This window comes from Nanorana parkeri, unplaced genomic scaffold (assembly GCF_000935625.1).
Source record: "Nanorana parkeri isolate BGI_ZX_2015 unplaced genomic scaffold, ASM93562v1 scaffold249, whole genome shotgun sequence".
Lineage (NCBI taxonomy): Eukaryota > Metazoa > Chordata > Amphibia > Anura > Dicroglossidae > Nanorana > Nanorana parkeri.
The window spans coordinates 1541783-1555414 of record NW_017306517.1 but is presented as its reverse complement, the minus strand read 5'-3'; the positions used below and the strand labels follow the sequence as shown (position 1 = coordinate 1555414).

Genomic DNA, 13632 nt, shown 5'->3' with positions numbered 1-13632 from the left:
TATACCCTGTGTATATCTACACGAAGGTCAGGAGTTAAACTTAAAACAAATGCATTTAGGTACCTTAACCATTAACGGAAATGCATCTTATTTGTGTATCACTCAGCTGTAGATTCTCAAATCATCTCTGAATTGGTGCTGACACTGTCCTTCCTTCTGGAGGGTGGCTGCTTTTGTTCCCCATGGTCCCTGTGTGTGTTGTAAAGTAGCCACCGCTCCAAGCTTGCTCCCATGATGGACTATAACTTTAATATAAATTAATAAACTAAATGTGATATTGTAGACTATCACCAGAGCCAGCTTGGGGTGGTGGCTACTTTACAACACACACAGGGACCAGTTACTAGGTAAGTTACTTAAATGCATTTTTAAGATTCAACTCCTAAGTTTAGTGTCACTTTTGCTTGCTGTTTGTTATTAAGAGAGCACTGTACTGGAGTCAGTTTATTTTATTTATAAGTTATAGTATAGTTAATTTATACCTCATCTCTTTTGTAGTGTCAGTTTTCTATGTTGGATATAGGCAAAGGTGCCTCTTTTTCCAACAGGAGGTTCTAGCATTAGACAATTAAATGACAGTCAATGAGGCTTAGTGCTGGGATGCAGGGCTTAATCTCAAATTAGAAATAGGCTGAGACCCTGAGTACAGTCTGTGCCTCAGATACAAGGGGCTTGATTTGGAAACTGACCACCAGACGGCTTTTGTTCTGTTTCTCTAATGTCGCCATAGGCATATCATAGGCCAGGCCAGGTCAGGTCAGGTCAGGTGCACTTTATGGTACAAGTATCCAGTGCACTTTTATTTCCAATGTTTTTTTGTTCCCTGAAATTGGCTACATTAAAATGCAGCTTAATAGGTAAAATTCTCCTGACTCATAACGACTTTCAGGCTGGAAAGCTCATTAGATTAATATTAGATTAGATTCATATTAGGCTCTTTACTCTGAGAGGCCATGAGCCATAGGAAAACAGTTGTTGTCACAATCCTACAATCACTTGCATACTATGGTCTGTTTAACTGCATTGCTGATGAACTTTTGCTCCTGAAATATCCAGATGCAATAACAGAATCCTGTGTTCTCTTACAGATCTCCTTCCTGGCCTCTGCATACATTAGCCGACAGCTCTCCAATGATAGCTGTGCTGGTCTGGCAGCTGTCACACACTATTTTTATCTCAGCCAGTTCTTTTGGATGTTTATTCAGGTAAGCAAGCCAAATTGACATAACTTGTTTCCCTTATTCAGCTATAATGCCTCACTAATGCGTTTATTTTTTAATTATTCTTTTCTTGAAGCACCAACATCACAGCAGACCAATATTTTCATTTTTGATGGACTCTGGTGGGTTAAGGAAAACACTAGTGGCAAGATTTCCCTACATTGCTTGTTGTCTCTGTCCTAAAAAGCATAATAAACATGTTACCACTGACAAGTGAAATCTCCAATTTAATTATTCAACTTCATGGAGACTCTAAAGGCAGGTTCACACCATTTTCCGGACCAGATCCTGTCCAGAAAATGGTGTGAACCTGCCCGCAGTTCCAGTGCATTCCAGACCAGACAAAATGAGACATGTAATATTTTTCTGGTCTGGTCTGGAACGGACTGCGCTGGTGTGAACAGAGGCCATAAATAGCATAGGGATACATTAGGTTGCATTTTGGGTCCGGAAACAATCTGGTCTGGTCTGGAGATGACCTGGATGTAGTGTGAATGGGCCCTAAAGGAGTGTGACTTATCCCTCACTTTGCAATGACTGTGGCTATTAGGTGGCTTACTGTGACTGTGGCTTACTTCAAGATTCTTACATATAAGAAGCAATTATGTAAAAGGTCTAACCCTTTCCATCAAAATATTGTTTTGGTCTTTTTTCCCTATTAGACAGAGTATCGGGCTGCAATAAAAACCTGACAGATGTTCTAACACTTCCCCACTTTATCCAACAATAAAGAAATGTTTTGCCTGGCATTACACTTTAAAGCCCAGCTCTTTCCTTTTATGTGTGAAAGTGTGAGAAAAGGTTAAGACCAGGCATTTGCTGGTCTCTGTCTTATTGTGGAACTTTTCCTTTACTTGCTGTTCTAAAGAGCTCCTGTAGCCAGCATGAAAGCTGAAATCTTCCCAGTGTGAGGATGTTGTCTTTGTGAGTTTTCCACTCACTTTCTCTGCTGGACAGGAGGTGAGGGGTCACAACAATAATACCTGGCAGATACTGTATTTTAACTCAATGCAAAACAAACAAAATACACATTTACACATATTACACACATATTAAATGGTCATTTATGCTGAAATGAAAGTGTATACAAAGACAAATTAATGAAAGAAAGTACATTAAGCTGGATGGGTGTGTGTTTATATACTGTATATAATGTATGTGATATCCAACTGGGACACTGTAGCCCTCAAACCCCATTAGGATTTACTAGAGATTTCACCTTTTATTTTTTTTTTCATGAGATGTACATATTACCTATTTATCCTCAGCCATAAAAATATTTGATTTCCTCGAGTATGTTATATCACCTTGCATGGTGGAACTCAGATAAAACCAAGCAGTACCAAGTAGAACAGGGCTTAATGACGCAGGTTCCTGTACAGTATTATTTGCTAACATTTCAAGTTTGCTGATATTTTATGTATCCACATTGAACTCAAGATGCAGTATTTTAGTACTCAAGGAGGGTCATAACACATAATTACCTTTAGCATCATGTTCTGTGTTATTGGCTGTGATATCTTTTGTGGTTATCTTATCTGCTGTTATAAATATGGAAAAGTAATTTGTAGAGCCCTGGCATAGGAAGAGGTGTGCTCTGTTTCACTCCTACCTGCTGGCTTGCCATAGAGCATTGTGTGTGTGTGCTGTACTTGATAGGAGGGCATGCTAAATGTGAGTTAGAGGTTATGTTGCTTCCCTCTCCTGGGATATGCATGATATAGACAAAATTAAGATTTTTGTATTTACCATAAAATTTACCATAAAATTTACCATAAAATCTTTTTCCATTGAGGGACACAGGTATGTAGACATTCGAATTTTACTGCCACTTTTAGGAGGTTTAGGTAAACAAAAATCATAAAGCCAGCCCCATATCACCCCACCTCAAACTGTCATACCTTTGTGAGCAAGCAGTTCATGAGGCCAATAACACAGCGGGTTGGGACCTGTGTGCCTCAATGGACTTCAAGAACAGGATTTATTTACAAAAATCCAATTTTTTGTAAATAAATAGAAACAGGAGTGTAGTAATTCTTAGACATTTGTGATGTCCAAAGGCAGTCCATTTGAGGGGTGGGCAACAGTCACTGAAAGATCCAATGTATGTGGAAATCTTACTACAAGAAGTATCTTAAGAAGTCAATGCCTGATAATAAAAAAAAGCAAATATATAAATTGCCATGACCAAAGAAGGATCCAATGATCAACTAACAACATGGAGGGCAACCAATCATGCATCATGAAGAAAACAGGTGAAACAACAACTACCTGAACAGGAGAAAAAATGACAGGTCAATACCTAAGGTGGTCAACAAAAAATAACATGTTTACTTTGGTAAAGGGTAAAGGTCAAAGCTTAGGCTCTAACCCTTGACTGAGGAGAAAGGAAAAGTTGAACAGACAATGTATGTCCAAACAGAAAGACCAAGCAGGTAACAGCTGAAGGCTGAAGTGATTCTACTCATTGGATATAGGGATGCATGTGGTAGCACTAGGGACAATTAGCTTGAAAGAGGGTAGGAAAATTATCTATTTTCCAACAAGTAGGTCCCACAAAGACCTTGGGAGTTACACTATCCCTAAGGAAAACTTTGTATCTGGGTAATATAATGTCCTACAAGGAAGTACAGGACATAAAAGATGAATATGTATTTCTATGGACACACTCACGTGCATGATCTTCACTGTTTTAAAATCAGTAACATCAGATGCAGAAACCTGGAAGCAATACTCAAATCTAGGAAGAAACTAGTGTAGGCTATGAAGACACACTTAACACTGTTTATAATAGGAAGTCAGTTACAGAAGTACACAAATTATTCTAAAGGTAAAAATATTGCAGCCACCAGATCAAGTACAGCTGAGGACAATTTTAGGAACTGACCAACAGAAAAATTCCTCGAACTTGGGAAAGCTCACTGGTACAATGCACTAGACTGAAAGAGTCTGAAAGTGGACACATCCATAAGGAGACTCCTTCCTGAATGAGGGCCCTGTCACACCATGTCTGGACCATATCTGCACGCATATCTGCAAACGTGGCACGGTGCTTTGTTTTAATGCGTTTGTGGTGGGTTCCAGTGCAGGAAAAATGTGACATGCAGCATTTTTTTGCCTGCACTGGAACGGACTGGACTGGTGTGAACAGAGCCCAAAAATCATATACAAATGCATTGGAATGCATTTTGGTGCAGAAGAAAAATGTAACGTACCGCATCTGATCTGGACATGGTGTGAATGGGCCGTAAAAGAAAGGGAAAAGGAATAATACCGACCCTGACTAGATTCCAGTGCATAGTTAGCTGGACTATGTGGTCTCAGGAACCAGTGAATTGCCCAAATTCAAGAAAGGAGGAGCTTTGGAAAGTAATTGCACAGAAGTAAACAGGAAAGGATCTGCTATACTCAGAGGGCAGCACAATTGTATAGTGGTTACGCTTCTGCCTTGCAGTACTGGAGGTCCCCGGCCAGGTCATTATCTGGAAGAAGTGTGCATGTTCTCCCTGTGTTTGCATGGGTTTCCTTCGGGTACTCAGGTCTCCTCCCACACTCCCACAAAGACATGCTGGTAGGTTAATTGGCTCCTGTCTAAATTGGCCCTCATATGTATGCATGTGTGATAGGAACCCTAGATTGTAAGCTTCTTGAGGGCAGGGACTGATGTGAATGTGTACTGTGTAAAGCGCTGCATAAAGTGTTGGCGCTATATAAATTCCTGTAATAAATAAATATGGACTATACAATCCTTAGCAGAACCTGTAAAAAGCTAGGATACTGACTGTATTCAGAGAAGGCCTCCTAGGCATTCGACAATGGGGAAGCTAGAAAAAAAGTAATTAGTGTAGACAAGTCAGTGCTGTGGGCAGGGTGTAAAAACACCAGAGTACTCTGAAGGGTGAGATTCTCACAAAGACCAGGGAGTAATGGGAATTGATCCCTGTCAATCTAACAACCCTCAAAAGCCTTCCAGAGAGGGATAGGGCTTGATGGCTTGAATGGGGTACCACTCTCAAAGAAAGATTTCTTCCTGGTTAGGAATCAGAGATTTTAAGGTTCAGGGAAATCAAAACAATTCTGGAAAAGTGCACAATGGGGCGCAGTAATACCAGAAGGGGCAGCTAAATAAAGCTACCTAATCTAGAGATTAAGAGTGGAGCTACAAGGAAAGCATGAGCTAAGAGATAAACCTCAGAAATCCCAACAGGACAAAAAAAAAACCCCACGTGGAAAGGCACTTTTAATGCAGAAGGCTAAACAGATGAGCCAGAAATCTTCTGGCCTCCGGATCTGCTACTTGATTGGGAGATTGACTGTGATCGTCTACGAAGTACTACTGTAGTAATAGATAAAGACTGGGGTTCCTCCATCCCAAATTTTCTGCATTGAAGCAGATGCACATTTCAAGTACTAGAGGCAGCAGGAATAACAGTGTCAAGGGCAGAATGAAAATGAGGCCTACTCTTTAAAGATGAGTAAATCAAATGTTCCTTTTGCATGTCCTTGGTGTGCTAGGTACAAAGCCAAAGCGCCCTACGCCTCTGAAAAGGCATTACCCCAAATGAAAGACACAAGCTTAGATGCTTCCAAGAGACCATCTCAGCTGAAACACAGGCCACTAGGATACAAGGGTTTATACTCACAAATCTGAGCAGGAGATGCTGAAGAGGGCTGTAGGTGGACGGAGGTGACTAAGTCACTTTAGGCAGGCTGTGGAATGATACCAAAGAGCAGTTGATCCAAACTCTTATCTACTTCAGGCCAGATGGCCTTACTCCCAAGTGATTCTTCAGAGGGAGGGTCACACTAGAGGCTGTGCCATGACTCTGGACCTGGAGATAGCTCTGCAGCTATCACAGCACACAGAAGTCTGGAAAGCACCACCATACAAATTCAACAATTATACCTTTCCAATCATAGGCTTTGGTAGGTCCTAGACCATATTGTACTTCTTAAATGCAGTGTAGTCTTCATAAAGTTAGGGAGTACGGGACGTTAATGTGCTTCTCACCCAAATCAAAAGACTGGTGAAGTTAGAAATCATTTGACACATAAAGTAGTTTCCATGTGTGCAATTCAACTGTCTATGTAGCTGTTAGTTGGGAGTTTAGCTTTATGTATATCAGTAAAAAAAAAAAAAAAGAATCTAAATTTACAAAGGTTTAATACACGTGCCACCTAAATGTTCAGATCACTGATGGCATTACTGCTCAGGTCAGCTGAATTCAGTGGAGGAGCACTATTTCACCAGTTTCCTATTATGTATGCAACCCTAACTGCACCAGGATTATTGCACAGGTTATCACTCCTTCAAGCTGCGTTGTTTACTCAGGAAAGCAGAAATAAGAGCAATTTGGTGTAGAGATAAAGTAACAATGTATGTAAAAAGAAGGCTTTTGATGGCTTGAGTGAAATGACTACACACTATCACACACAAATTATTTCACACCTAGGCAACACATTTAAGACATGCTACGTTTGAGAACTGCACATTTTTAAGGAGAAAGTTAAATTAACTAATTGATTTAGCTAAAATGGGCCTCTATTTGAGCCAAAGGAAATACCTGGTACTGCTGGGTATGGAGAAGCTTGTGACTTAATCCATATGACAGCACTGTGCTGATTAGTCATGGTCCTGTGTATACTACGACTACAGCAATTCATAACTTACACAGGGATTTCCTTACACTCATAGCAGGTGTGCAGATGGCATGGGAGCAAATGGAAAGTAAATATTGTATATGGCTCTCTGGAAGTCTGCATTAAAATGAACTAGTTGCTGTGTCCCGCACAGGCAAAGCTCAGGTAAGGTAATCATACATTATAGGATTTATTTTGAAAGATATACTCATTTATACAATACTTACTGTCAGCTTTGAAAATAAATTGCAGACTGTTAACAAATATTAAGTCTCTATTTCATTAGGACATCAACCCCAAAGTCTACATTAGGCAAGTACATATGATCCCTTTATGATAGAGATAGCCATTAATGATTGCTGGAAAAGTATCATGTTCTATTCTGTTAGTGAACTGTACAGACTGATTATTTATACTACACCCATTAATATCGGACACTGTTAAAGATCTAAAAGGATGGCACAGCCATGGGGACTGTAGATGACACACATCCTCATTATATGTTGTCACATACATAATTAGTTTTATAAGTGACAATGTAGTAATTGACTTATAAAAGTATACTTTTAATTCATGTCATAATGTATTTGGTTCACTGTGTAGAAGTAGGCTGCATTAAGTCCAGCATCCGGAGCAACCAATAGAAATGTACGTACTGGTTTGTACTTAGTCAAGTGACATTTTTTATATGTTGTTATGAGTGATTGGTTACTATGAGTATTGTGCTCCGTGACCTGTGTATTGACTAAACCCTTTTTAATAAACTTTTTTTACATTCATTTTTTAATATTTTGTATTTATATTCATAATTGTGTTTAGCCATGATAGCATTTTATCACTATATTCTGTTATTGAAACATTTTCTGCTTAAATGATGTTCAATCTTGGTTGCGTAGACTATAAGAAAAGCCATACCTGTGTCTGTTTAATTCTCAGAAGTCACTGTATCGGTTATATGACAGAAAGCACTCAATTACATATCCAGGATGATTATATTTGCTGAGATTAAATGTCATTTAGGTGGTTTAGTTAATTGTCCATTGAAATGACACTCATTAACAGGTCACACATAGTTTAAACTGATAAGCTGTATCGATTAAAGCATTGTGATCTCTACATAATGGGCCTAACATAGAATGATTGTGAAAACCTATATTGGAAAAAATGTTGTTAGTGTAATTAAGCAAATATATAACTGTAGTCTTACATTGTTATTCACAAAAGGGTGAAGAGTTTGGAGAAGACAGGAGTAGTGAACAATCTAGGCCAAAATAAGTGATTTGGAAAAGTTCTCCAATTCAGCTCACTTTCCAGTTCAGTTATGTTGTCCTAGATTGTTCACTTCTCCTGCCTTCTGCAAACTCTTCACCCTTCTGTGACTAACCCTGATAGTCATAGAACCAGGGGCGTATCTGCTGCGAGGCAAACAAGGCGTTTGCCTGGAGCGGCAGATTCGCTGAGGGCGGACCTTTTGTACGGCGTTGCTGTATTGCCTAGGGCAGCACCAATGTTAAATACACCGCTGCATAGAACTGCTATGGGATTCAGCAACACAAGGACCGTGTACAAACTGGATGTATAATGATTTATCCAGACAACAGAAGCAAAGGGGATTCAAGCAAACCTGTTGCTTAACCCTAAATAAGACAGGTTTGGTTTAAAGGAGATTTTCATTTTACATGTATGCATTTTCCTATAAGGCAGAATCATGTTAAGATGTGAAAAAGTAAGTTTGCAAGGCACAGTCCACCCTGAACCAGTGTTTTAGTTGGCTGCAAACAGGTTGACTCAACCACCAGCTATTGAAGCTAGAAGAACAGCATGACAGGGAAGAACTAAAACTTTCAGAATGTTTCTATTAGTACTGGTTTGCTTTACAAAGGACCAGAACTGTGATTCTGTGGCCACCAGTATTGCCTGTAGGCTCTCTGCTGCTGATATTTTCCCCATTACTGATTTACCATGCCTTGTTCTACACTCTGTCTCTGTGGAGGTGGCCAATGTGGTAGGGAGCAAGGTTTTGCTTCCTGGTGACAGCACTGTCATCTGTTGACCTTTGATATGATGACTGATGAGGTAATGATGAATAAGCATCAGATGAGGTGGAGGAACACAGATTGACAATATAAATGGTGTATAAGATGGGACAGCCTTTGACTGCAAGTCTTCAGGTACAGCTTTCTCTTCAGCAAGGAGAACATTAAGCAATACAATAGTGACACCAAGGGGGTGATTTACTAACCTAAACACACGCACGCACCAGGTGCGTGTGATTTTCACACAGCAAAACGTATTTATCAACCAAAAAGTCTCTAAAAGCATATTTCCACTAATGCCATATATGGAAAAATCATGCACATGATGCATATATAATGCTGCTTCACAGTTTAGACAAAAATGGTTAGCTCATGCATTTACATTCCTGCATTCATCAACGCAAGCAACACAACATAGAGCTAATTTACACAAAATCACCTTGCAATTCATGCTTGGCTTTGCACAGCACACCTGCTGGGTGTGTACACACTACAAAGGTGTTTAGATTCCACCCATAGATCATGCTGGGAGGGAACACACTACAGAGGTGTATACATGTTCGTGGTGTGTTTATAAGGTTAGTAAATCAACCCCCAAATCTCAATCCAAATCTTGCGGAACTAGCAAACAGAGGCAGCAGTGCTTTAGATAATTTCACTTCAGATATACAGCTATAAGGCACAGGAGTGCCTAGGCTCAGGAAATACATTGTTATTTTTCAGGAGGCATTTAAGACCAGATTAAATATTCTTTTACTCAATGCTGCAGAAACCCTGTTACGTAAGAGAGTTTAGCAGAGTTTCCGTGGAATGTGGAATAAAATCAACAGCAAAATGTTTGATTGTTGAAGCTGTAAAGTATTTGTCATATCTGTAGTGTGTATACAACATATGGCAAGTATGTACAAGTGACTTCTGCATTCTTCATGAATTCACAGTAAATCCTTTATTTTTAGATTTTTTTTAATTTAAAAGTCATCCAAGCTACTTTGATTGCGTATGAATTCGGGTAGACAAACAAGTCAGAAACATAGAGCAATCTCAGGAAGCTGAACAGTGCTTTTTGTTTTATCATGTCACGTTGTCTTGTGCAGCAGTAAAATATTATCATATCCTAGAAATATATTGTGTTATGGGACCAGAGGTAGCCAGATTAGTGAGATCATAAAAAAGAAGGGTGATATTGCCCTGCTTACAATGTATCTTATTAAAGTAGTATTAAGGTCTGGACGTTTTTTACCTTAATGCATTCTCTGCCTTTTTTTTTACCCCAAGCCCCCTTCCGGGAGGATACTGATGGCAGAGGAGCCATAGGCTCTTCTGCCATCAATCAAAGAATGAAGGGGCGTGGCCTGCCACAGGGCTGTGTGTGTCTATGGACGCACACAGCCGCTGCGGGGACGAGTGCGCACGGGTGCCTCCATTAGAACGATGGTGGCACCCGTGCAGGGGGCGGGGGGAAGAGCATGGCGGGGACACACTAGAAAACGAGGAAAGAAGTACTTTAAAAAAACAAAACACAGCCTGCAGCAAAGGAGGGTCTCCTTAACTACCTCCCGGCCGTTGTGTATACACGGCCGGGCGGGAGCTTCTTGGATGTAACTGGGCATGTATACACGTCCTGTTGCTCCCGCACACTCGGACGCGCGAGCGGGAAAGACGCATAATTTAAAAACCGGCAGCGATGCCTGTTAACATACAAGCGATCTGCCGGCTATAGAGCTTGTATGGGGTCCCGATATGTGTGTGCCCCCCCCCCTCGGTGCCCCCCCCCTCCCGCTGTCACGCTGATCCCGGGCTCCACTTTGCCCGGTGCGAGCCCGGGACCAGCATAGTGGCTCTCTCACAGGGGATTAGAGGAAGGTCAGTTCACAATCTCCCTCAGGTCCCCACTCCGCTGTCAGAATGCGGAAGTGATGTATATTACATCACCTCCGCATTCTCGTGTCACTCTCCAGCTTCAGATGCTGGAGAGAAGCTGATGAAGCAGATCTCTGCTTCATCAGCTTCTTTAGGGGGGTCCTAGGTGACATTAGGGGTCTTGGAGACCCCTGATGTCTCCATAAAGAGGACCTGTCACCTCTTTTGCTATCACATAGAGGGGTTTCTTAGCCCCCTCTGTGATAGCAATAAAGTTAAGTGAAAAAAAAAATAGGAAAAAAATGTAAAGTTTCTCCCCAAATTTTTTTAAAGTTACACATAAAAAGAATAAAAAAATTTTTTTTAAAAGTCCCCACCCCTACATACACGCATGTAAACATGCGTCAGGTGCGCATACCTGCGAAAACGACGATTGCGCCCATTACGCCGCACATGTTACATATCGCCGCAAACGTCGCAGTAAGAGCAATAATTTTAGGGTCATCAATCACTGATAACACTAAACTGATGAGCTGTGAAAGCTTTTACAGCGTCGCCTATGGCCAATTTTGGGTATGGTAGTTTTCTGCGATGTCGCGGGTGCCCGCAGTTTTTAAGCTTGACATGTTTGGTGTCTATTTACCCGACATGACCCCGTCTTTTATATTTTACAAAAAAAGTGGGTAATATTAGTTGTTTTTATATACTAAAAATTTTCAGTAATTTCTCCTGAATATAGTAAAAAATAAAAACCCCAGTGGTGATTAAATACCACCAAAAGAAAGCTCTATCTGTCCCAAAAAAATTGTATAAAATTAATTTCAGTACAGCGTTGCAATTTTTGTAGAGGAGTATTCTGGTAAGTCAAGAAATATAAAAATATTCAGCCTGATGTACTAAAACGGTTGTGATGACACATGACTTTTACTCTTAAAACTTCTTTCATTATGGCTCCACTCCCATCACTGATTTTCAGATTTATTATGTGATATGGATTTTTATATATCACTGTGTAAAGAGGATTTTGTGGTGATCTTTTGTTTGTTTAAAGAGGACAGAATACTTTGATAAAATGTATATATAAATGTTGCAAAAGTTTAAATATAATTGTAATATCTGTGTTATTTTTCAGGCAGTAAACTTCTGGTATACTCTTGTGATAAATGATGAACATGCAGAGAGGCGCCATTTGATCTTCTTTATGCTTGGATGGGGACTTCCTGCTGTTGTTGTTGTCCTGCACTTGGTCATCCTTAAAAGCCTCTATCATAAAAGTATGACTGACATTTATGGACTGGTCCATGGAGACATGTAAGTTTCTTATATGTAAATATTAGTACAATGCTCTACATCCTGTGGGTGACAGGTAATTACCAAAAGAGGTCATACATAGCTGAAATGTTCCAATAACACCCATGTAAAAAAGAATGGTTAAGTGCTCATTTTGTCTAGGGCAGGGATGACCAAACTCCGGCCCTTCAGCTGTGGTGAAACTACAAATCCCATGAAGCATCTCTCTCCGGCAGTCATGTCTGTGGCTGTGAGAATTTTGCAAAGCCTCATGGGATTCGTAGTTCCACCACAGCTGGAGGGCCGCAGTTTGGCCATCCCTGGTCTAAGGGGTAAAAATAAAGAATACAATTCTGGAGTTTGTTTTTTAAGGTTGGTTCTTCTCCAAGTTGTTATACAAAGGATGGGCATCAGTCACTCTCTAAAGAAACTTGAACCATTTTTTAGAACATAGGAGACAATGGGAAGGAGAATGAGGAACAGATCAGCACAACTCATTGATCTTTGGCTCCTCAGGAACCAAGCTTTTAGTGTTATATTAGCAATGGATCCTAAAGTAGAAGAGCTGAGAGAGTTCTTCCCTCTCCCAGTCACTCCCCACCTGTCTTGAAGCTGGGGGGACAGCTGTAGGTATTTCCCCAACACCGGAGTACTTTGCTTCCTTCAGTAGGGCACTATCATTCACTAGCCTCCTAGAGTTACACAGTAAGAAAAAAAGTCCAAATAGCAACTTAAGAAATTTAAAGAAACAGCAACATAAGTATGTGCCTAGTGTAAAAAATTGCCCCTTTTTAGTAATGTTTTTACTAATTTATTAACTACCTCTGATAACAATAAAATACACAAATTAATATGCAAAAACAACACAGGAAAAAGGAAAAGTATTGTTGTTTACAATTATAAAGGGAATACAGCTGTGGCAACTATTTTTGTATTTGCTCACCTTATCCTCAGTGCTGTTCCTCACAGACTTATCACTCCAAGGTCCAGCGTTGCTCTTCTGCCAGGTTGAATGAGGGCCAGCATATTCTAAACCATTTCCTATGGGCCCAAGCTGTCATGACTACACCCCTGGGGGCAAATTTACAAATACAAAACTATTTTCTAGCCCTTCTGGCATGTTGGGAACCACACTTGAGGTCCTCTATATTTGCTACATTTACCACCACTGGAATAAATGTAGAAAAATGTTCAGAAAAAATCTGCAAAGACAACAATCTCTGGAAAAAAACAAACCTACAGAGTAATAAAACTGAGAAAGTTAGAACTTCTCCCTATTATCTGACTAACTTTCTCACAGTGATTGTCGTCTTTGCAGATTTTACCCGAAAGAAAAACTCCGGGTTAAAAATGCTATTAAAGGAGAACTATGAGATGAGTGATTTCCACTCGTCTCATAGTTCTAGCCGACCTGTGACAATGAGACTGTCACAGGTCGGCTCAGTAGATCGGGAGGTGAGCGAACACATACCGGGTTTTGCTCGCCTCTCGATCCTGTCACGGCTCTCTGCCGTGACAGGGGGAGGGGCTGGATTCCCCTCTCCCCGCTCCGATCTGCCAGCGCTGACTGGCGGAAAGGATGGGGG

The 13632-nt window shown here is 40.4% G+C and overlaps 1 protein-coding gene across 1 annotated transcript in view; it reads left to right on the top strand.

Annotated features, from left to right (window-relative positions):
• LOC108787222 (G-protein coupled receptor 98-like) overlaps positions 1-13632 on the top strand; it is a gene marked incomplete at its 5' end in the record, with an annotated part of 159458 nt that overhangs the window by 83533 nt on the left and 62293 nt on the right. The window contains 2 exons of the mRNA XM_018556714.1: positions 1089-1205; positions 11889-12067. Of these exons, the coding sequence (XP_018412216.1) occupies positions 1089-1205; positions 11889-12067 (296 nt within the window). The remainder of the gene's footprint in view (positions 1-1088; positions 1206-11888; positions 12068-13632) is intronic.